The sequence below is a fragment of the Protopterus annectens genome, chromosome 1.part0 (genome assembly GCF_019279795.1).
Source record: "Protopterus annectens isolate FY-2018-M chromosome 1.part0, PAN1.0, whole genome shotgun sequence".
Classification (NCBI taxonomy): Eukaryota; Metazoa; Chordata; order Ceratodontiformes; family Protopteridae; genus Protopterus; species Protopterus annectens.
In genome coordinates this window covers 812,974,281-812,999,599 of record NC_056725.1, presented here as the reverse complement: position 1 = coordinate 812,999,599, position 25,319 = coordinate 812,974,281, and the positions used below count along the sequence as shown (strand labels likewise).

General features: G+C 40.7%; 1 protein-coding gene across 1 annotated transcript in view; it reads left to right on the top strand.

Annotated features, from left to right (window-relative positions):
* Window positions 1–25,319, top strand: part of CNKSR3 (CNKSR family member 3) — a 723,720-nt gene that overhangs the window by 340,639 nt on the left and 357,762 nt on the right. Inside the window, exon 3 of the mRNA XM_044063355.1 lies at window positions 4,233–4,435. Coding sequence (XP_043919290.1) covers window positions 4,233–4,435 — 203 coding nt within the window. The remainder of the gene's footprint in view (window positions 1–4,232; window positions 4,436–25,319) is intronic.

Here is a 25,319-nt window from a genome sequence, read left to right as displayed (position 1 = left end):
AGTTGTTTTAAGCTGTGGTATTCTACCCATGTAGCTTAGTCCACTGCAGTAGGGATCAGTATGAAGAAAACTTGCCATAACATTAGATGTTTGAATGATCACTGCTAAAGTAGTCGCTCTCTCCATCTACTTTGTTTTTTTGTGTGTTTTTTATGCCAGTTAACATGAAAGCTGTGAAGGGCTTGGTGTCCAAATCTGTCTTTTAGTCAGCTCAGCCCAAGTTGACTAATAGTTGTGGCACATGGAATGTGCCCCGAAGCTTTGGAAGCTGGCCGCCTATTATGTTCTGTGCAGGATGTAACCCAGGTAGCTTATGATAATGCAACATTCATCATTCAAACATCTGTTGTTGTGGTAGGTTTACTTGCACAACTGTACTTTTCCCCCTTTCAGTATGTCAGTGGAACTATATCAGCTAGTAACATTTGTGCCCATAGTAACTTGCATAGCTGCAGACTGCACTGCACATATACAAAGCTAGTATTCCCAATACCTTTGCTGTCTGCTAGCTAGCATACTGATAGACCTGTTAACAAGCCATTTTGCAGTTTTGTCATTCAGAAACAGAAGCAAGAGATTACCACAGGTTTCAAAAAACTCCTTAAATGCAGCAGGGGTGCTTGGTTCAAAATAGAAAGAAAACTAACTGCCCTAACAACCGACTAGAATATCTCCAGTTCAGAACTGAAGCAAAAAAAAAGTGATTGACAAAGTATATTGCAGAGAGAGAGAAAAAGGTTCTAATGCTCTATTAAATCCTAAAATGTTTCTGAAAGAGATTATCAGAACAGCAGAATGAGCAAAACAATGCGACAGCCCAGCTTCCTGAGTCTCATTAAAAAGCTCCTCTACTCGAACAAATCTTGCCCAACCTTATCATTCCTGTCACAGTTCTCAACTTTTGAGCCGCATCTGACTTTTTTCTACCTCAGGAAAATCTTCCTTAGGAGAAATTAATTAAAAAAAAAAAAAAGATACATTGGTTGATTGTAGCAATTTGAGAAGTGATGGCCAATATTCCTGATTCATTAACGTTGCTAACGATTTCACCTCTTCATGTTCTCTATCTTGTCAAAGCTTCCTCACGACGGAAGCGAACTACTGTCATTCCAGTACCAAAAACTCTACTCTTTCTGATAACTCTGACTTTAGCCCCATCTCACTTCTTCCACACCTAGCTTATAAACTTTTGGAAAGATAGAAATCATTGATTTTTTAGTGTGTGTGTGTGTGTGTGTGTGTGTGTGTGTGTGTGTGTGTGTGTGTGTGTGTGTGTGTGTGTGTGTAGACGCGCACGCATACATACATATGTACACACATATATATATATATATATATATATATATATACACACACACACACATATATATGGGTTTACTGTTTTTGGTTCAAGTTTCAATACTTCGAACTTCACTTGTACGAACCCACTTGTTTGAAGTACTGAAACATCAAAAAATTACTACGGAAATCACAATATAGTGTGGAATGGGAATATTCCCTTTTCCTCGCTGTAGTGCGATCTCGGAGTTGGTATATTTAAGTAGGGGGTGTGTGGGGGGCACAGCCCCTCACATGGGGGGTGCAGGGGGGCCTGCCCCCCTGCAAAAGCATGTTCCTGTTGTATATATTTTTTTTTTATTTGTGAGGCGATCGGGCACCTAGAATTCAGTGAAAGTGCACTTTCATTGAAGTGCACTTTTGCTGAAGTGGGCTTCTACATTTTGTTTTCGGTTAAGTGACAATTCTTTGTAAAGTAGCAGATCCATATATAAAATACACACACACACACACACACACACACACACACACACACACACACACACACACACACACACACACACACACACACACACACACACACATACATGTATACACAATGTTCTCTTAACCTGCCATTACAGATTTACTAGAGAGTGAAGCAAACTTGTAACCCTTCTTACTTGCTGATTCCCTCCTTACTTCTGCAAATTGAGGTCATCAACATAGAACCCTTTTCATCAAGTTTGACAGTAATAAACACCCTGTTTCTGAATGAAGATGGAAAAGTGGAAAGCGGCCTATTTACAATCTCATGGGTTAAAAGCTATTGAAATATTAGCTCATGTAAAGTTAAGGTATTAAATTCCCTTTCATCTACTTATACTATATCCTTAGGAGTCCCCAGTGCAGTGTTCTTGAACATACATTGTTTGTCCCGTTCATAAACCTCTTCCCACCCAGCTCCCAATGCTCTACATTACCCTTTTGTATGGATGATGTAACCATTTACAGAGCATCTTCATCTTACAGGCCCATACTGCTCCCCTTCCATTTGCACCTTACCATACTTATTTATTCAAGGATGATAAATGGCAATTAACTGTAGCAAAACGTGTTTTTCTTTGGAACCCCTTCTAGTCTAAAACACTTCCTAGCCCACCACCACTTTTATGTCAGAAAGAGCAACCTAGAAGCCTAGACAACTTGGGAATTACTTTGGGTCCCTTGTTCTCAGTAACGTACTAAGCATCACATTGAACTGTTAAAATCAACAATCAGTAAAACAATTAATGCCTGCCAGCGAATGTCTAGCTTCCTCACTCCAGAAGGCTGGACTGCCATTAGAAAGGCAGTCAACATTAGTTGGAATATAATCTACCGTTTCTAGTTAGTTCTTGTAAAAAGAACCAATCAATCTCACAAATCCTCTGCAAATAGATACGTAGATTTGTCCTCCAGTCTTAGCCTTACGCAAACGTCTGTGATTCTTGTGTCAAGCAGACTGGATCCCAGTTTTAGAATGGTCTGACCTCCTTTTTCTCACATTTGCTTCTCAACAGTCTAACTTTCCTGTAAACTGAATACCACAACTGCCACATCTAAATTCCATACACAGAATGCCTCTAGCCTGTGAAGACAGCATATGCTCTGTTCTAGATCACAAACTTTGGGATATCCTATCTCCTAACATCAGATCCAGACTTTTGTTTCAAGGTTATAGAGCTAAATTGTAGCACATCTAGCAGATCTGCTATATGCACCTGTTTTCACCATGCACCCATAATTTATATCCCCTTTAATGCTTACAGTACTAACCAAACCATGCTGAAGTTTAGCTAGAATTTTATGTTAACAAGTCTGTCTCAAAATGTAAGTATGGTAGACAATAAAAATGTAAATATTTCATTTAAATGTGTGTAAACAGTGTGCCCTAAAATCAGTAGTTACTGACCAACTGAATTTTTTATCTGTAGCTGTCACAAAATGTTAAATCTATTAATTTTGTACAGTAATAACTACTGTATCTCGTTATAATTTTGAACTGTGCATTTCCCGGCTGTCCTTTGGGATCTGCCCAGTACAGTTGTCGACAAAATAAAATAGTTTCTAAGCAGAACCCTGCTTTTCAGTTTGCTTTTCATGTCTGGTAGGATTATAGATTTAGTCCCTTTCTCATTATTTCACAGTGGTTAAGAACCTTGTAGTGTATAGAAGTGATGTAATTACACTGTACTTCAGTGTTACAAATATTTGCTGTACAGTACTTGCGTATACTTGAAAACCATGAAAGTAAGCTGTCGCTCTTCAAGATTGTTAAAGTAGAGGTGTTTAGCTTATTGATGTTTCCTAGTTTCATTGAGAATTCATAAAGGGCTTATTAGAAGCATAGTGTGTTGATGAAGGGGTTTTTTGTGTGTGTGTGTGTGTGTGTGTGTGTGTGTGTGTGTGTGTGTGTATATATATATATATATATATATATACTTGGAAAAATACTGGTTGAGTTACTGTGGATTCAACTAGAATATTTTTCTTGCCTCAGAATTTTCTCACTGCATCTTTAAAAACTAAAATTATGAATATTAGTAGTGCAAATAAAACTGAGTCTTGCTATGTTTCTTAGTAATCCTGCTCTACAGTTGATACTGTACCTGTGTTGTATTACTTTCTGTGGTGCGCACTCTTTCTTTGTATCATGTATGTGTGTGTGTGCACACAAATCTTATTATGCATATATCCATAAGAGTACTGTTGTCTGTAGATTATAGTCTGGCCACAACTATTAAGTAGGACATTTTGACTCCTTTCTGTTATTAAGAGCTGCTGTTTTCATCCTATGCTACCCAGTACGTCCTGCAGTGCAGCTACATAGATTAACCAGACCGTTACTTTTCACTGTTTAGGTTACTTTGAATTGCAGTATTTGTTTGAGATTTATTTTTGAAGTTTAAAGTTTTATCATATCTTCCTTTTAGAACTATGGCCTGGAGACAGATAATATGAAAAATTTGGTCCTCAAGTTGCGCAACTCATCCAACCACCTCCAGAACTACATTATTGGTAGAAGAAAAAACACTGGATATGATGGAAATACCTCACACAAGCCACCCAATGAATTTCTGACCTCAGTGGTTGAGCTTATTGGAACTGCTAAAGCCTTGCTAGCATGGCTAGATAGGTAAATTATTTTTTAAAAGCATCACTTTGCTTAATAAAAAAGTTTCTGAATTTAAAATGTCATGTTTTTGTGTTTAAACAGTATCTATAGGATATGAAGCTTTTAGTGCTGGTACAGTGGCTGTCTGCCCCTCCTGCATCAGGAAAGCCCACAGTTAGTGGTCTGAAGACTGAGATCTCACAAAAAAATGGCGCAGACTTAGAATACAGACAGTACCAAAAATGAAGAACCAGCAGGAAGGGAGTGAAAGGTCTTATTGTTCCTGCAAGTCTAGACGAGTTCTGAAGGCAGTGGCCCCATGAGGTGTCATTTTTCTCTGCTTCCACTCCCACCATCTCCAGTGGCAGTTTTCCCCTCTTGTCTTATCTCTTTTGGAGGAAGACAGTGAAATGCATGTAACACCTACTGTGAATACTATTAATTCTTTTTACTTCTAGCCGTGCCTTCTTAGAAGTTACTATGCTGTCTAAGCTGGACCCTAGTTCCTATGTGTCAAGACAAATGTTGACAATGTATTTTCTTACTGTATCACAGAGAGAGTTTTTCTTAAGAGCATAGCCGCACTATTTTTGGTCTGCAAGGCACCAAAGAGCCCAGCTTTCTTGATTGTTACTGAGCAGATGCATGGTCAGCAGATAGGGCCTCAGGGTCTGTCACCCCCCCCCATCAACAGATGAGAGGATTGGGCATTTACATTGCAGGCACCTGCACTGGCTGCTACCCAGTTTCACTGTGGAATGTTCACTGAAGAATATATAGCCATGTGGTGAATAATTAACCCTCCGGTGTCATAACTTTTAACCTTGAGAAGTAGTATCTTCAGCTAAATGAAAAACTGACCCCTTTTGGATTTTGATGTGAATGGGGACAGTATAGCTTATTTAACACAAATGTCCTCACGCCCCCCCCCCCAAAGCATTCTGACGCACATTTGAAACTTCATGCCCCAACCTGTGTTTGTGTGTAGCATTTAAAACCCCAAATGCAGACCCTGTGGTAGTTTACCTGAATCTTGCTAGAGAGTATAAACTGTAATCTGCATGCAAGTCCCAACACCTTCCCTGTTGATAAGGACAACAAAGTTGTTTTTTTTTACGTGTACACATTCCCAGGTTTAGCTGTTGCAGACATTGAGGATGTTTCCTTGATATTGTAATATATAGTAGATACATGTGTAAAAGATGTAGCAGGTTAAATATCTGATGAGAACCTGTGAAACAGTCAAACTTAACCAGGCTGCATTTGAGATGGGGAAGCATATTATTAAGTGTGGCTGTAATATTATTGATACTACCAGAAGGGGAACAATGCATAGTTAAAGATGTAGCCCTCCTAGAAGGTAAGGGGGTGGTTATTCAGTTTGCCTGTAGAGAAAGATGAAGAATACATTGTGATTCCCCTTGGCTTGTGAGGCTATTTTTACTTCAGATTTGCTTTGGCAGACTTGATAAGCCCCCCCCCCCCCCAAGCTGCTTGTTTACAGTGATTACTGTGTGAACTTGAGTCTGCTAAAGGTGATGTCACCTCAATAATTTTCATTGTTTTGGGGCCGGGCCGTGACTCTGTTAATGTTACTAAACCCGTTCTGAATTTTTAAGCGTTTATTGGCTCACTGACTTTACTGTTCTTGCCGGGCTCTTCTGACAATCATTAGTGCAGCAATCCTGTCTCTGATTATGTTGGACCATTCTGATGCTGCTAATTCTGCTAAGCCTTTTGAATGTGTTAATTGTGTTAGGGGGCCTGTAGCATTGCTAATCCTTTTAGCAGTTTTGTTACATCTACCCTGACTTCTCAGATCCCTGAGGACCTGTATATTGCCTGTGGCTAACCATTTGTTTTCTCTGAGAGGGGTTGAAATAGCGGGGGGGGGGGGTGTCCAGAGGGCCATCGCACTTGGGGAAACATTTTTTTTTTTTTTACTGCCTACCTGTGCAACAGTGCCCACAGCCAGTACTGAAACATCCTTTTGTCTATCTAGAATGCACTTCTTCTTGTACACACCAGATGTTCACTTTTTCATTTCCCACAGTTCCTTTCAAAAATTTCTAAAAGCTGCTGTTTTCACCTCTCTCTTGGCTGGTCCAGATCCCAGTTATTCTCATCAGGGGTAATATATAATTATTGACCATGGGATGGGTAAGACCAATCTGTAACCAAACTGTATAGGTTAAACTAAACTGTAAAAACAAAAAAGCTTCTACTGGAGCAAAGGAGCACACAAAAGTGACTCGACGTTCAAGATGTAAAGCACAACAGTTTAATCCAGTACGCTTTTCGTTCAACAAATAGCTAAACTTCATCAGACAAACAAGAAGAACCAAAAGAACAGCTTAAATAATGCAACAGTAATTATATTAAAACACATCCAACAAGTAGCTGATAGAGCGACCAAGGCAGCATACAAACTCTTTCTTTAAAACGTTTATTATAACACACAGGTTTTAAAGAAAGAGTTTGTATGCTGCCTTGGTCGCTCTATCAGCTACTTGTTGGATGTGTTTTACTTTATATACCTGATCGAGCGTTTGTTTTGTGGATTATTGCTCTTCCATTTGTGCTTAGTAATTATATTAACTTAATCATTCAGTTATGTTAAATCAATCAATTCCCTCCCAGTTCTAACAATTAGACTAAGTTAAAAACACTATACTTTAACACATTGCAATAAATTGGTATTTAATATTTAGTAAAAATTTAAATTTTAAACTTTAAAACAAGGTGTGTGGAAAACATGTTAATTCAGTAAGGACCTCTATAAAAGTTTTTGATAGGAACCTCTACAATATTTAAAAATGCAATACACAATAAAAATAAAAAAAAACACTAAACATCTTTACAGACAGAGAAAAAACTCTCTCACTACCGTGTTAAACTCTTCATCTTCAATATACAGCTCAAAGAAACTTTTTCATTAATACCTGAGGTTCTATAAGACTAACTTCAGTTGCCATAGTAACTCTTGTCGCTCCAACAATAACTGATAAGGGCCACCTTTTATATCTGGGGAAGTCTGGTCAAGCACTCTAAACAAAAAAGAATGGGTAGGATTTTCATTAACATGTCTCGCGAAAACGTTTTCCAATTTCTTCTTCATAATATGGTAAATGTGTTTGTAAATCCTATCTTTAAACTTCCTGTCAGTCTTGCCTATGTAAAATGCAGGACAAGACTGACAAGAAGCCAAATACACAACAGATTTAGACAAACAATTATATCTCCCCCTTAATTTGTCTAATGTGGAGACCTGTTTAGCCAATAAAGGAGAATAAACTCCCAAAGTCCTTTTGTGTTGAACTTCTTCAATAAGGTCATTCAACAAGCCATCTTGGGTACCCCCTACTGGAAAACATGCCTCGCAACACATTGCATTCTTCAATGACTGCTTCATCATTAGTTACCATATGAGCCGCACGTACCAACTGGCCCTTTACAACACTCTTTTTTTTAGTTGGTACGGATGAGCACTTGTGAAATGTAACATCGTGTTGGAGTACGTTTCCTTACGGTGAATTTTAGCCACAAATTGTTTATTATCCAAATCCTTAGATAGCTCCACATCTAAATAGGCTATTCTATCAAAAGACACTTTGTAGGTAAACTTCAAAAAGGTCGTACTGCTATTTATTTTGTCTAAGAAGCTGCTGATAGCAGACATCACCTTCAGACATTATAAAAATGTCATCCAGGAATCTGGTGTAGAATTTGATCTTATTCAGGGTCTCCAGTTCATTAAAAACAAACAAGTGCTCCCATTGAGCCATAACTAAATTTTAAACATTTGCGCCATATGGGGACCCCATAGCTACTCCCACTTTTTGTAAATAGATTTCATCATCAAACCACACAAAGTTGTTAGTTAGCACTATATCAAGCAATTCTTGAACTAGCCTCACCTCGTTGTTCACCGCACCATGATGCAACATTCTTTCTACAACCTATTAAATTCCCACATTGTGGGGTATAGAGAAATACAAATCCATAACAGTTGTTAAGAATATTATATTTTCATTAAAAGGAATTTGATTAATAGTAGACAGACGCCCACGAGTCTTTACAAATTTGGGCTTCCTTGTTCACATATTTTTTCAAAATGTTATCAATGTACTTAGCACTAGCGTATATTATGGAAGATCTAGCATTCACTAATAATCTCATGGGGGGGTCATCCAAGACTCTTGTGTATTTTAGGGAGACCAAACAACGACGGTATCTTACCTGATAATACTAACAAATAATTCAAAGTGTTTACATCAATAATTCTTTCCAAAAACAAATCATTCAAAAAACTGTTAATACGTTTATAAGAAGTATTCAACTCATTAATACTAGAGACTACATAAGTGTCACCCTTCAACACGTCCTGCATTTTGCTTGTGTAATGGTGTAAATCCATTAATACCAAACCCCCTCCTTTGTCTGGTTTCAATAAATGGATGCAGATTTAATAGCATTCAAAGCATCCCTTTCCCTTACAGAAACATTATATACAAAAGGACGTTTTGAACACAATTTTCTGATTCCCACTTCACATAAGAGTTCATATAAGGATAAAAGTGGGTAAGCAGGGGGGGGTTAAAAGTACTTGGAACTCTTAACACACTGCTAGTTATTTCATTACTTCCCAACAATAAAGACAAATTGAGTTTACGTATATACAGCTTTAAATCTACAAGTGTCCTAGACAATTCAAAATGCTGTGATATAAATGTTAATCTCTTTGAAAAAAGCTCACACAATTCGACGGGGACTGGATAACTAGAATAGTTCTTAAAGTCACCGTTCTTATTAAAAAGAACTTTTAAACAATTACAGTCTATTTCTTCGTTTTGTGAGACTCCTTCCTGTTGTTGTTCTGTCCCCCTCGTGTTGTAAAATTTCTGGTGGTTCTGTCCTTTGTTGGAAAAAGGGACTCGTTCCCTGGTTATTAATGTGTTTGATTTCTTCATCCGTAATAGCCTCATCATTGTGCTCTATCGGGCACACTTCTCTGTATTTAGAATTGGTGTTGCTATTATCCACACTCGTGGAAGGGTTCGACTGTCCTCAATTGCTTGCTTCAGTAGTGTTTCGTTGTACTTGTTTCTGCTGCTGATTGACTTATTTCCTGGTTTGTGAAGGGGCAGGGGTGTGTAAGCAGATAGATTCTTATAGGCTTCAATGTCTCTTAAATTTTCTCAATTTTATTTCAGAGTTTATATTTAATTGCTGACTTATGGTACTGAAGATTTTAAAGTACTCATACTGGTAACGTGAAAAATCAACATGCCCCTTATCTCTGTAGTCAAACTATCAATATTACATTGATAGTATTTAGACATAAGGTCCATCAGTTTGAAACCATGCTTGTCAAAATGTCTTAAGAGTTCCAAATGGAACTCAGATCCAGCCTCTAGTCCTGATGGATACTGCCACGAACGCAAGCCTTTAGGGTGACCCCTACCCTCTTACATTCTTCAAAGTACTTAATTTCTAACTGTTTTTTCACCTTTAATGACTTGTAATCTAAAAACTTCAGTTTACTCACTAGCGAAGCGCTTCCTTCAGCCAGGTGTTCGTTTAAAAGTTCACCTGAAGAATTCCCAAAATGGGGTTGCTCAAACAACCAAGTTGTAACATCAGGCACCTCAATAAGCCTCGAGGAAGCATGCTGGTTAGATGCAATAGTAGAGGGAAGTACTCCAGAATTTACGTTTGGTCTTTGTGACCATTAGCTTTTTGAACGGAGCTATCCTCCACATGAAGGACAACATTACTAGCGGAGTTAACAAAGTCTTTAGCCAAAGGTACTGCATTAGCATGTGTTAATGAATCCATTCTAGCTGTAAGGTTCTGCAACTTTTCCTGTATTACGCTTAATAATACTGCAAGATTACCACCATCAGAAATCACTTTTTGCGTATTATCAAGTAACCAATTAGGTGAATGTACACTCGTACTTCCAGAACTCCCAGTAGCCGTACAAAAACTGAACTACCAAAAACTGTATACAGACAAACTAAACTGTAAAAACAAAAAAAGCTTTTACTGGAGCAAAGGAGCACACAAAACTGACTCGACGTTCAAGATGTAAAGCACAACAGTTTAATCCAGTATGCTTTTCGTTCAGGAAATAGCTAAACTTCATCAGACAAACAAGAAGAACCAAAAGAACAGCTTAAGTAATGCAACAGTAATTATATTAACTCAATCATTCAATTATGTTAAAAAATCAATCAATTCCCTCCCTGTTCTAACAATTAGACTAACTTAAAAACACTATACTTTAACACATTGCAATAAATTTACCTACAAAGTGTCTTTTGATAGAATAGCCTATTTAGATGTGGAGTTATCTAAGGATTTGGATAATAAACAGTTTGTGGCAAAAATTCACCGTAAGGAAACGTACTCCAACACGATGTTACATTTCACAAGTGCCCATCCGTACCAACAAAAAAAAAAGTGTGTTATAAAGGGTCATTTGGTACGTGCGGCTCGTATGGTAACTGATGAAGCGTTCTTTGAAGATTGCAAATGTGTTGCGAGGTATGTATTCCAGTAGGGGGTACCTAGATGGCTTGTTGAATGACCTTATTGAAGAAGTTCAACACAAAAGGACTTTGGGAGTTTATTCTCCTATATTGGCTAAACAGGTCTCCACATTAGACATAGCGGAGAGGATAGGTAATAGTATATTTCCCCGTGACATTATGAATGTAGAACTTTCGACATGTAAATTCAAGCTTAGCTTTATTACACCATTTAGTTTAGAAGCTTACTCAATAAAATGGATTTTATGTAGAAATTGGAATCTGTTCACTTTTGAGACAGATTTGACCAATAAGTTAGGTAGTGTACCTACAGTCATATATAGAAGAGGGAGAAATTTGAAGAGTTTTATGGAAATAGTTAAAGTTGCGTCACACAGAATAGAAGGGACATTTAAATGTGAAGCCTGTAATTTTTGTAGGTATATAGCCACTGGATCTTCAGTTGCAATTGGTGGTAAGAACTACAAGTTAAGGGGGAGATATAGTTGTCTGTCTAAATCTGTTGTGTATTAGGCTTCCGGTCAGTCTTGTCCTGCATTTTACATAGGCAAGACTGACAGGAAGTTTAAAGATAGGATTTATGAACACATTTACCATATTAAGAAGAAGAAATTGGAAAATGTTTTGGCGAGACATGTTAATGAAAATGTACCCATTCTTTTTTGTTAGAGTGCTTGACCAGATTTCCCCAGATATAAAAGGTGGCCCTTACCAGTTATTGTTGGAGCGACAAGAGTTACTATGGCAAATCAAAGTTAGTCTTATAGAGCCCCAGGTATTAATAAAAAAGTTTCATTGAACTGTATATTGAAGTTGAAGAGTTTAACATGGTAGTGAGAGAGTTTTTTCTCTGCCTGTAAAGATGTTTAGTGTGTTTTATTTTTATTGCGTGTTGCATTTTTAAATATTGTAGAGGTTCCTATCAAAAACTTTTATAGAGGTCCTTATTGAATTAACATGTTTTCCACATGTCTTGTTTTAAAGTTTAAAATTTACATTTTTACTAAATATACCAATTTATTGCAATGTGTTAAAGAATAGTGTTTTTAAGATGTTCTTCGTGTTTCACTGTTGCAGTTATTACATTTGGGTAATCCTGCTGGCAGGTTGCCCTCAGCCGGCCTGAATTCCAAAGTCTTGGGTCCTGCGTCGGCTGCTGTCGCCCCTTCCCTGATGGAAGGTCATCAGGGGTATAAAAGTAGCAGCCAACGCCATTTTCTTCAATCTTTTTTGCCACGCGGTGCCCGAAGCAGAAGCAGTTCGCAAGTGCCGGTCGGCCGACTCCTGAGATTTTCGTGTTTGAGTTTCAGATCTGAAGTCTTCAATAAAGTTAAGTACCCCGTTGGGGAAACTTTTTTCTTTCTCCAGACCGATGTCAGAAAAAGTTAATAATTGTATTTCTTGTGGAAAGCAAATACCTCATAAGGATTTTCATTCTTACTGTATTCCTTGCCTAGGCCCTGATCACAACGTTACTGGTTGTCGGTTTTGTGCTAGATTTAACCAACGCACTATTAAGCATCGGTATGATTTTGCTTTAAACTTTTTTGGACGCCGGTTTAATTATCCTGAAATGTCGTCGGATAGCCATCTGACTACCGGAGTTTACAAAAAACGCAAAGAAAAGGATAGAGAAAAACAACCGAGGCCCAAAACCGACGACTAAGCTTCTCCTAAGCCAGTCGCCGGTTCTCAGTGAGGCGCTTTCGCAATCCCTGATGCCTGCTACTTTAGAGTCGCAGGCCGCTACCGACTCCCACGTGGAGTCGGCCATGCCGCTGGATACTCATGGTATTGGAGCCTCGGACGCTAATCCCTCAGATGAGTCCGGAGCCGCTGAGCAGGTACTGGCTTCTGTGTGTGTATTCAGACCTAAACATCTTTACATTAAAACGACTTCAGCTTCAAAGGCAAAGACTAAAGCGCCTTCTAAAGCAAAGAAACAAACTCAAGAGCCATGTGGACAGGCCTCTATGCCCAAAAAACAGATGCTCAAAATGGCCGAAGACTTGATTACCTTGATCAGGGGTTCCCATACCCCTCTTGATAAGAGGCCTAGGCAAGACACTGACTATGAATCTTCTGATCAGGTTTCTATTTCTTCTGATTCCTCTTCTGATCAGGAATATTCTCTTCCCCCCATGAGGATTCTGATGCTGAAGAATCTATACCTTCAGTATGTCCTCCTGAGGACTATTCCTTTGGGGAAACCTTGCATACCATGAGGGAGCATTTCTGCTGGGAGGGCCAAGATTTTTCAGAATCTAAAAAAAGGCTCAGGGATAGTCTTTTACTACCTCAGCACAGGCCTCTAGCCATTCCACCTGTGTTAGACATTGTAGATGATGTGTTTTCGGAGTCTAGCCTGACCCCTGACTCCTTGCCCCCAGCTCCTGTTAAGCCTGACAGATATTACAGGGTTCCGGACTCACACAAATTTCTTTTTAGAAACCCTGCTGCTGACCCAGAAACTATTTCACAGGGTCCAAAGGGAGTTGAGGCATCCACGGCAAAAAAAACAACCCCCTCTGACAGAGATTCAAGGGCACTGGATAGATGGGGAAAAAAGGTTTACACATCTGCAACTTTGGCTACAAGGGCCTTAAACTGTCAATTTCATATGCTTAAGTATCAGCAACATGTCATGGGATTGCTTAAACAGAAAATGTTGTTAAATTCTGAATGTGCAGAAAACAAGGAAATGCAGGATTTATTGTATACAGCAGAACAAGTTGGAAAATATACTTTGCAATGTGGTCTTGATTCGTTTGAGGCCTCCTGCAGGGCCGCAGTTACGGGTTCTGTAATTAGGAGACATGCTTGGTTAAAGGAACAAAATCTGCCTGATCATGGTAAAGTAAAATTACTAGATGCACCTTTACAGCATGATGCTTTGTTTGGTGTTACGGCAGAAGAGGTGTTAAAGAAAATGGAGGACAAGGCTAAATCTATGCAAACAGTCAAAGATTTTTTACAAGTACAGCCACCTAGGTTTAGTAGACACTGGCCTACAAAAAATTGGTCCTTTCCTGTGTCACAGACCTCAAAGGGGCAGATCCAGGTGCTCTAGGGGGCAGATCCCAGGTGCAAGGTTCTTATAGGCCCAAGCAAAGGGGGGCTTCTACCTCCGAAGCTGGAGAAGATAGATCACAAACATACAGAAAACAGTCCCAATGAGTTCCCCCTGCCTGCACCAAGCACTTATCTTCTGGCAGCAGCAGCACCCTTAGGGGGGAAAATTAGCACTTTTTGCTCAAAACTGGCACATCATAACCCAAGACAAGTGGGTTCTAAACAGTGTCACAAGGCTACAAGTTCCATTTCCATACTCTGCCAAAGGCAAACGACTGGCCAGATCTGCCAAAAAATCAATGTGCAGAGGCACAAAAACAAGTCTCATCCCTCATGGACATGGGGGCCATTCAACAAGTACCAGAGCAAGAGCAGGGACAAGGATTTTACTCAGGACTGTTCTTGGTACCCAGAAAGGACAAGGCCTGGAGGCCGATACTGGACCTATCTATTCTGAACACTTTCCTGGATATTCCGAAATTCAAAATGTTGACTTTGTAGCAGCTTCTGCCCATGCTGGGCAAGAATGCTTGGCTTGTGACTTTAGACCTAAAAGAGGCATACCTGCATGTTCCAATCAGACAGTCATGCAGAAGATACCCAAGATTCAAGGCTGGTCCAATGCATTACCAATTCTGTGCACTGCCCTTTGGCTATTCTACTGCACCCAGGGTCTTTACAAAGTGCCTGGCACCAGTAATTGCATTCTGCAGACAAAGAGGAATACAAATATATCCTTACTTGGATGACTGTCTCATTCAAGCAGAGAACAAGGGCATTCTTCTTCAACATCTGGCATTTGTGAAGACTTCCAACATGCCTAGGGTACACAGTCAACAAAAAGAAATCAAAACTAGTACCCTCACAAGAGATAATATTCCTGGGTGCAAGCTTGAATACAACTGCCCAGATGGCTTATATCGCGCCAGACAAACAAAGGCAACTGACTACCTATTTCAAAATGTTGGCAACAAAGGCCCAGTTATCTGCAAGAAAAATTCTGCAGCCTTTGGGCTTCATGGCATCCTGCATCCTACTAATTCCATATGCAAGACTGCATATGAGGAAACTTCAATGGTACCTAAAAAGTGTTTGGACTCAACATTGCCACAGCCTGGAAACGGTCATTACTCTCATTCCCTGCCTGCAACAGGAGTTTCGATGGTGGGCAAAGGCTTGTCACCAGAAAAAGGGACAGCCATTCACATTACTTCCAGCCAGGCAGACACTAACAACGGATGCATCAGACTATGCTTGGGGAGCCCACCTGGCAGGAAGATGCATTCAGGGCACATGGTCCTCAAACCAAATGCATCTACATATCAATCAAAAAGAGATGTTAGCTGTTCAAAATGCCCTGACAGCCTTCAAGGACCTACTTCATCCGCGACAACTGCTATTAAAGACAGACAACACCACGGTCATGTGGTATATAAACAAGCGGGGGGCACACATTCTTACCCCCTTTGCAGACTAGCCATGACCTTGTGGGACACAGCTTTGACTTACCAAGTACATCTGCAGGCACAATTCCTGCCAGGAAAGGAAAGGAAAATAGTCTGGCAGACGAACTAAGCAGAAACCTCATGGATCCTCACGAGTGGAAGCTGGATCCACAAGTCTTCAGCATGATAACAAGGAAATGGGGATGTCCAGACATAGATCTATTTGCCTCCCCTCTCAATTACCAACTAAAATTCTGCACAAGGACTTATCACAGACAAGCATGGAAAGTGGACGCCCTATCTTTCAGCTGGAAAAACCTATCAGTATATGCCTTTCCTCCACTGCCTTTCCTTCCCAAGGTGCTCCTAAAGGTCAAACAGGAGAAGTCAAAGATGATACTGATTGCCCCAGACTGGCCACGCCAGTACTGGTATCCAATACTAAGGAACTTATCTCTATACCCAGCTTGGACCTTACCTCAAATACCTCGACTACTGTCCCAACAAAACAATCAGATCATGCACAGCCAACTCAGGACATTAAACTTGGCAGCATGGCAGATAATGTAGTCATACAATAAACACCTGTCAGTAAAGCTGTGATGGATGTCATTCTAGAAGCCAGAAGGCCTAGTACTAGAAAGTCTTATGCTGGAAAATGGAAGAGATTCTGTGCCTGGAACCAGGCAGAAGGAACTGATAGAGCGGTACCAGATATTCCTCAGATTTTGCAATACTTAACTGAGATGCTGGACACAGGCCTATCTTTTTCATCAATTAAAATTCATGCCTCTGCCATTTTGGATTATTACAATACAGAGCCAACACTTTTTTCTCACCATTTATTAAGGCAGTACCTCAGAGGAGCCAAAAACTTAAGGCCCCCAAAGAGACTACCAATACCTGCATGGGACCTCAACTATGTCTTGGAAAAGCTCACCCTGCCTCCTTTTGAGCCAGCTGCTACTGCTGATATGAAGTTTTTATCTTGGAAAACAGCTCTGCTCTTAGCAATTACTTCTGGAAGACTAGCTTCAGAGCTACAGGCGCTCATGGCCGTGGAACCTTTCATCATTTTTCATCCAGACAGGGTCTCCCTGAGGACAAACACAACATTTATGTCTAAAGTAGTGTCCAGTGTGGCTCTTAACCAAACCATCCATCTGCCAACCTTTTACCCAAATCCACAGAACAAGGGGGAGAGAATTCTGCATTCTTTGGACGTACACAGACAGCTTAGATTCTACTTGGACAGAACCAAAGCTTTCAGGAATACAGAGCAATTACTAGTGGCATATATGCTGCAGGATCACAAGGAAAACCTATCTCAAAGCAGACTATTTCTAAGTGGTTAGGCCACTGCATTCGTTTCTGCTACTTATACCATGGCAAGCCAGTGCCTAAGGGCATTAGGCCTCATTCCACCAGAGCTGCAGCCACCTCAGCAGCCTTTCTCAGAGGAGTACCAACCAGAGACATTTTAGAGGTGGCTACTTGGAGTTCAGTGCCCACCTTTACAAAGCATTATCATCTGCCACTCTACTCTAAATCCAGGGCAGGCTTTGCCACTGCAGTTCTGCAGGGCCTCATAGCCGCTCCTACTGTTGTCTAGTTCCAACCTAAATCACAAAAAACCAAACAATTGGACTCCAGGAAGCAAACACTTGAATAAGCACAACGAGTTTACCTAGGTTTCGTCTTTAATCCGACTTCATCAGAACACAATTGATACAAGAAAAACAGCTACTTTATATACACACCTACAAATGACATCATCAATTATCAAGTAATTGATGGTGAATAATTAAAAGGCCAGCATACAAGATAAAAACACAAACTTCACTAAAAAATATGCAATGTTGTTAATAAACCAAACACCATGATTGTTAATATAAATAAATAATATTGTTAATACACTCAAAATAATATGCAAAAACATATATGTAAACAATATAAAAAAATAAAATAAAAAAATAAAAATGAATAATAAACAAATAGGATAAAATTATTCACCCCAAAATGTTTTTCAATTTTAAAATGGGCATCAGACTAATACAGTCATTAATACCTGGCTTTTGTAAAGCATTCAGCTTTAACTGCCATTTCACTTCTGCTATATCTAAGTACACATCTAATGTCTTTCCAAACCTATCTACCATAATCTGCTGAATGACACTGAACTTAAAGCAATGCCCATCATTGATGTCTATATGCCTGTAAAGAGCATTTGTTTTTTTTTTTTTTTTTTTTCAATCTAATATCTGACTATAGATGTGTACTTAGATATAGCAGAAATGAAATGGCAGTTAAAGCTGAATGCTTTACAAAAGCCAGGTATTAATGACTGTATTAGTCTGATGCCCATTTTAAAATTGAAAAACATTTTGGGGTGAATAATTTTATCCTATTTGTTTATTATTCATTTTTATTTTTTTATTTTATTTTTTTACATTGTTTACATATATGTTTTTGCATATTATTTTGAGTGTATTAACAATATTATTTATTTATATTAACAATCATGGTGTTTGGTTTATTAACAACATTGCATATTTTTTAGTGAAGTTTGTGTTTTTATCTTGTATGCTGGCCTTTTAATTATTCACCATCAATTACTTGATAATTGATGATGTCATTTGTAGGTGTGTATATAAAGTAGCTGTTTTTCTTGTATCAATTGTGTTCTGATGAAGTCGGATTAAAGACGAAACCTAGGTAAACTCGTTGTGCTTATTCAAGTGTTTGCTTCCTGGAGTCCAATTGTTTGGTTTTTTGTGATTTAGTTGTTCTATTCTCAGTATGGAGTCTAGTTCCAACCTCCCAACCATAGCTTTGGGACTCTACCCAAATGTAATGACTGCAACAGTGAAACACGAAGAAAATAGTACAGTTGTGTACACTTACCATAAATGTAGATGTTCGAGTGTGTTCACTGTTGCAGTCCAGGTTACCCACCTGCCTTCCCCCTTTTTTCTTTTGGATCTTATCTTTCCTTCTCTGAATTATACTACCTATGTGGTGTATTTGCTTATAGATGAAGGTATATATATATATATATATATATATATATATATATATATATATATATATATATATATATACAAGAAAAACTGAAGAAAATGGCGTCAGCTGCTTCTTTTATACCCCTGACAACCTGACGTCAGGGAAGGGGCGACAGCAGCCGATGCAGGACCCAAGACTTTGGAATTCAGGCCGGTTGAGGGCAACCTGCCAGCAGGATTACCCAAATGTAATGACTGCAACAGTGAATACACTCGAACATCTACATTTATGGTAAGTGTACACAACTGTACTTCAGTTAGTCTAATTGTTAAAACAGGGAGAGAATTGATTGATTTTTTTTAACATAATTGGATGACTGAGTTAATATAATTACTGTTGCATTATTTAAGCTGTTCTTTTGGTTGTTCTTGTTTGTCTGATGAAATTTAGTTATTTGCTGAACGAAAAGCGTACTGGATTAAACTGTTGTGCTTTACATCTTGAGCATAGAGTCAGTTTCGTGTGCTCCTTTGCTCCAGTAGAAGCTTTTTTGTTTTTAAAATTGTATATGTTATTTTGAGCACAAAAAGGGAAATTGGCTAGGCTTAAAATGGCCCGCAAGGGCAACTAGCCTAGTACTTGACTATGGACCTGTGAACTTATGAGGGAGGTTTTACCTTGCCAGGCATTGGACTTCTTAAGTTTTGCCACTGTTTTCTTCCTTTTGTTTTACAACCTGTTGCTGTTGGGATTCCATCAGGTTGGCTTGTTTGTGTGTGTGTGTGTTTGTGTCTCCTCTGCTTATTCCGGGTAGGTCTTGCTGGTTCTACGCAGCCATTAAATGGATTGTATGATGTTTTTGTGGCCAGCTCTGCATAGGCAGTGCTGTTTTCTGGTTTTGGAGGGGTGCTTGAAAGTTTTCCAGGGTGTTACTTAATAGGAAGTTTGCCTTAGTCAAAGTCGTAATACCATATCCTTGCAAGCTACAGGTCCTCCTGTATGACCCAGGAAATTCGGAACACATACTTAAACATACTGGAGACACTCCCCCATACAACCCAATAAACCACTGTAAATTGGAAATCCTGCATGACTCCAAACATGTAGGCCCAGATGTTCATCGTGCATACAGCTGCAGTCATAACAGATGGGTTCTCCTGCCGTCAGGCGGGTCCTCGGTCGGCCGAATTCCAAAGTCTAGGTCTGGCGTCGGTTGTCGTCGCTTCTTCCCTGACGTCAGTGCGACAGGGGTATAAAGGAACCAGCCAACGCCATTTTCTTCCGTCTTTCTTGCCGTGCGGTGCCCGAAGCAGAAGCAGTTCGCAAGTGCCGGTCGGCCAGCTCCTGAAATTACGAAATCTGGAAACCGAAGTCTTCTTAAAAGCTAAGTACCCCGTTGGGGAAACTTTTCTTGCCTCAGACGGATGTCAGACAAAGTTAATAATTGTATTTCTTGTGGGAAGCAAATACCGCATAAGGATTTCCATTCCCTCTGTATACCTTGTTTAGGCCCAGACCACGACGTCTCGGTCTGTCGCTTTTGTGCTACATTCAGCAAACGCACTATTAAGCATCGGGCGGAGTTCGCCCAGCATTATTTTGGAAAAGCATTTAACTATACTATGTCGTCGGATACTCTGACTCCGGTTTTGTCTAAAAAGCGCAAAGACAAGGACCCGACACACTAGGTCCGCGGCCTCTACTGACACCACGCCAAAGCCGACTACACATGGTCCGGTTCTCAGTGAGGCGCCTACGCAGCCCCTGATTACCGACGACACTTCTTTGACGGTGTCTCCTGTGCCCGAGGTCGCAGGCTCCTCAGCCCACACCCCGACTACAGATACCGAAGCCACTCCTGGCATTGAAACTCAGAATGTGGACAGGTCCACCTCCACTCAAGGTGTCTTCAGACCTTCCTCTTCTTTCTCCATCAAGGCTTTCACAAAGTCTAAAGCAACCATGCACCCTAAGAGACCAGCTACACAGGGCCCATCTCCAGGCCCCATGCCTAAGAAACAAATGCTTAAAATGGCTGAGGATTTAATTACTCTAATCAGAGGCTCTCAACCTCTACCGGACAAAAGGCCCAGAGTGGAGGAAGATTCCCCCTCCTCTGATCAGGGCTCCATTCTTTCAGAGCACTCTGATGATGAGGAACATTCTTAGTCCCCTTTTGAAGACTCTGATGCAGAGGAGTCCATCCCTTCTGTATCCCCCCCTGAGGATTACTCATTTGGGGAAACTTTGCATACCTTAAGGGAACACTTCCACTGGGAAGGCCAGGATTATTCATATTCCAAGAAAAGGCTCAGGGAATTTCTCTTGTTACCTCAGCATAGGCCTCTGGCTATACCTCCTGTCTTGGACATCCTAGATGATGTTTACTCGGAGGCCTGCCTTAACCCGGACTCTCTACCTCCAGCTCCAGTTAAGCCTAACAGGTACTACAGGGTTCCTGACTCACACCAATTTCTTTACAAAAGCCATGCTGCTGACCCAGAAACCATCTCACAGGGCCCCAAGGGAGTTAAGGCCTCCATTGCCAAAAATCCATTGCCTTCCGAGAGAGATTCCAGATCCTTAGAAAGGTGGGAAAAAGGTATACACCTCGGCTACCTTATCCATGAGGGCCTTAAACTGTCAGTTTCAGATGCTAAAATACCAACAGTTTTTGTTATCACAATTGAAGAGTAAAATGTCACAACCTGAACAACCAGACTTGAAGGAGTTGCAGGATTTGATGCATAGTGCAGAACAAGTGGGTAAGCATACCTTACAATGTGGTTTTGATGCTCTAGAGGCCTCATGTAGAGCTGCTGTTACAGGATCAGTCATACGTAGGCATGCCTGGCTCAAGGAACAAGCCTTGCCTGATCATGTCAAAGGTAAATTACTAGACGCCCCTCTTCAAAAGGATGTACTATTTGGTGCTAATGCTGAGGAGGTATTAAGGAAAATGGAGGAAAATGCTAAATCAATGCAAACTGTGAAAGAATTTCTACAAGTTCAACCCCCACGTTTTAGTAGAAATTGGCCTTCCAAAAACTGGTCTTTTCCTGCCACAGACAGACCCCAAAGAGGCAGATACAGGTGCCCGAGGGGCAGAGGACAATCCCAAGGCTCGTATAGAGGCAGACAATGGCAAGCTCCTACACAGAGGTGGTGAGGACAACTCACAATCTTTCAGAAAGCAAACCCAATGACTTTCCCCTTTGCATGCCAACCAGGTTTCAAATGGCAGCCCCCTTAGGAGGAAAGCTGGCATTATTTTCAAAAAAATTGGCATGTTGTCACAAAGGACAAATGGATCCTGGACATTATAAACAGAGGCTACAAATTCCATTTTCACACCCTTCCAAAAATGAGAGGCATGCCAAACCTGCCACACAATCAAAGGGCAGAGGCACAAAAGCAAATTACAGATCTCATAAACATGAAAGCTATTCAAGAGGTACCTACGCACGAACAAGGTCAAGGTTTCTATTCCAGGCTATTTCTGGTGCCAAGGAAGGGAAAAGATTGGAGACCTATTTTGGATCTATCCATCCTAAACACATTTCTACTCGTACCAAAATTCAAGATGCTCACTCTACAGCAACTTCTTCCCATGCTGGGCAAGGAGTCTTGGCTGGTAACATTGGACCTCAAGGAGGCATACCTGCATGTCCCAATCAGACAAAATTGCAGAAGGTACCTCAGATTTCTTGCAGGTTCAACCCATTATCAATTCTCTGCATTGCCCTTTGGCTTATCTACTGCGCCCAGAGTATTCACGAAATGCCTGGCATCAGTAATTGCCTACTGCAGACTTCAAGGGATACAAATATATCCCTATTTGGATAACTGCCTGATCCAAGCGGACAGCAAGCACATTCTTCTGAAACATCTGGCTTATGTAATAATGTTATTGAAATCTCTGGGATACACAGTCAACAAAAAGAAATCAAGGCTAATACCCTCTCGGAAGATAATTTTCCTGGGTGCCAATTTGGACACAAACACCCAGATGGCCTACCTCACGCCAGAGAAGCAGGGGCAACTAATACAATACTTCAGAACACTAGCAAATTGCACCAGGCTAACTGCAAGGAAAATACTGCAGACTCTGGGATTCATGGCATCTTGCATCTTACTAATCCCATGTGCAAAGCTGCATATGAGGAAACTACAATGGTACCTAAAAAACGTATGGTCTCAACACAGCCACAGTTTGGAAACAATAATACCACTAATTCCATGTCTGCAAAAGGAATTTCTGTGGTGGGCTCAAGCATGTCAAACAAACACAGGTCTTCCATTCAGCAAGCCTCAAGCAAATCAAGTCATCACAACAGACGCCTCGGACTACGCCTGGGGGGTGCACATGACAGATCGGTGCATTCAGGGCAAATGGTCCCAAAAGAAAAACACCCTCACATCAATCCAAAATAAATGCTAGCAGTAATAAATGCTATGAAAGCTTTCAAGGACCTTCTACAACCAGGTCAATTATTGATAAGAACGGACAACACCACAGTCATGTGGTACATAAACAGGGAGGAACACATTCTTACCCCTATGCAGACTGGCCATGTCACTTTGGAACATGGCCATGGACTTACAAATGGAACTACAAGCACAGTACTTGCCAGGCAAGGAAAACACGCTGGCAGACAACCTAAGCAGGAATATGACAGATCCACACGAATGGAAATTGCATCCAAAAGTTTTTACAGAAATAATCCAAGAATGGGGAAGGCCAGACATAGATCTCTTTGCCTCCCACAAGAATCATCATTTGACAAAATTCTGCTCAAGGATCTTCCATCCAAAGGCCTGGAGAGTGGACGCTCTTTCTTTCAGTTGGACATCAATGACAGTTTATGCCTTCCCACCTCTTCCTCTGCTGCCCAAAGTTCTATTAAAGACCAAAGCAGACAGACCAAAGATGATTCTCATTGCTCCGGACTGGCCAAGGCAACACTGGTACCCACTCCTGAGGAGCCTGACGCATTCCCCACCATGGACCCTGCCTCTAATGCCTCTTCTTCTGACTCAGCACAGTTTCAAAACTCTTCACAGCCAGCTAAAAACACTCAATCTAGCCGTATGGAAGATTCCTTAGCATCTCAACAGGCCCTACTCTCCAAGGAGGTGCAGGATGTCATTTTGGAGGCCAGAAGGCCATCAACTAGAAAAGCTTACTCCAAAATGGAAGCGTTTTGTGTCTGGAATGAGAAAAAGGGCCAGGATCCTGGAAAACTGAATTTACCTCAAATACTACAATATTTGGCTGAACTGCTAAGCAGTGGACTTTCTCCTCCATCAAAATACATGCCTCAGCCATTTCTGCAGAATACAACACTGATCCACCTTTATTCTCTCACCCTCTCTTAAGACCGTTCCTCAGAGGGGCTAAGAATTTAAGGCCTCCAAGGAAACAACCAATACCTGCTTGGGATCTGAATTTCATTCTGGAAAAATTGACCTTGCCTCCTTTTGAGCCAGCTGCCTCATCAGATTTGCAATATTTGTCCTGGAAAACAGCTTTCCTTCTGGCTATCACCTCAGCTCGTAGAGTTTCAGAACTACAGGCTCTCATGGCGGTCCAGCCTTTTATCATCTTCCATCAGGACAGAGTTTCCTTACGAACCAACCCGTCCTTTATGCCTAAAGTGGTATCCAGGGTAGCTTTAAATCAGGCCATACATTTACCTACTTTTTATCCTAATCCTCAAAACAAAGGGGAGAGATTACTACATTCCTTGGACATCCACAGACAGCTGCATTATTATTTGGACAGAACAAAGCCTTTCAAAAAATCAGAACAGCTCTTTGTGGCCTATGCGGTAGGAGCTCAAGGGAAACCAATTTCCAAACAGACAATCTCAAAATGGATAGCCCACTGCATACGCTTTTGCTATTCCTTTCATGGCAAAACTGTTCCTACAGGCATTAGAACTCATTCCACCAGGGCCACAGCCACCTCTGCAGCCTTCCTCAGAGGAGTTCCTACCAAGGATATTTTGGAAGCAGCCACTTGGAGTTCTGTGCATACCTTCTCCAAGCACTACAACCTACCATTATACTCCAAATCTAGAGCAGGCTTTGCCACTGCAGTCTTGCAGGGCATTTTGGCTCCTCCTAGTTCCAACTAGTGCCTACCACCCCTTTCTTAGCTTTGGGATTCTACCCATCTGTTATGACTGCAGCTGTATGCACGATGAACATAGTACAGTTTTGTACCTACCATAAATGTAGATGTTAAGTGCTAATACAGCTGCAGTCCAGTTCCTCCCTCCTTCCCCTCTTGGGACAGGCATATAGGCTAACACATCCTCATACAACCTGATTGGGGTTTTCATTTATGATGTATTTGCTTGCAACTACTGTATTTTGATTATATAGCACTGCATTATCACACAATTTTATTATTGCCTTCCTTCTGGGGGCACCTGACATCTGGGGCAAGAAAAACTGAAGAAAATGGCGTTGGCTGGTTCCTTTATATCCCTGTCGCACTGACGTCAGGGAAGAAGCGACGACAACCGATGCCGGACCTAGACTTTGGAATTCGGCCGACCGAGGACCTGCCTGACGGCAGGAGAACCCATCTGTTATGACTGCAGCTGTATTAGCACTCGAACATCTACATTTATGGTAGGTACAAAACTGTACTTTTCCTTCTCTCCCTCTTAACTGGACATGTTTCTTTTTTCATTCTATTTTCACTTGGCCCTTTTCTGAGGGTTTCCTGGGGCTCGATAGTCTGAGGATCCTATACTCATCTGTCCAACCACAGGCTGAGGTCATATGCCAGATGGTATGGAGTGCCAAAAAAGTTCTCTG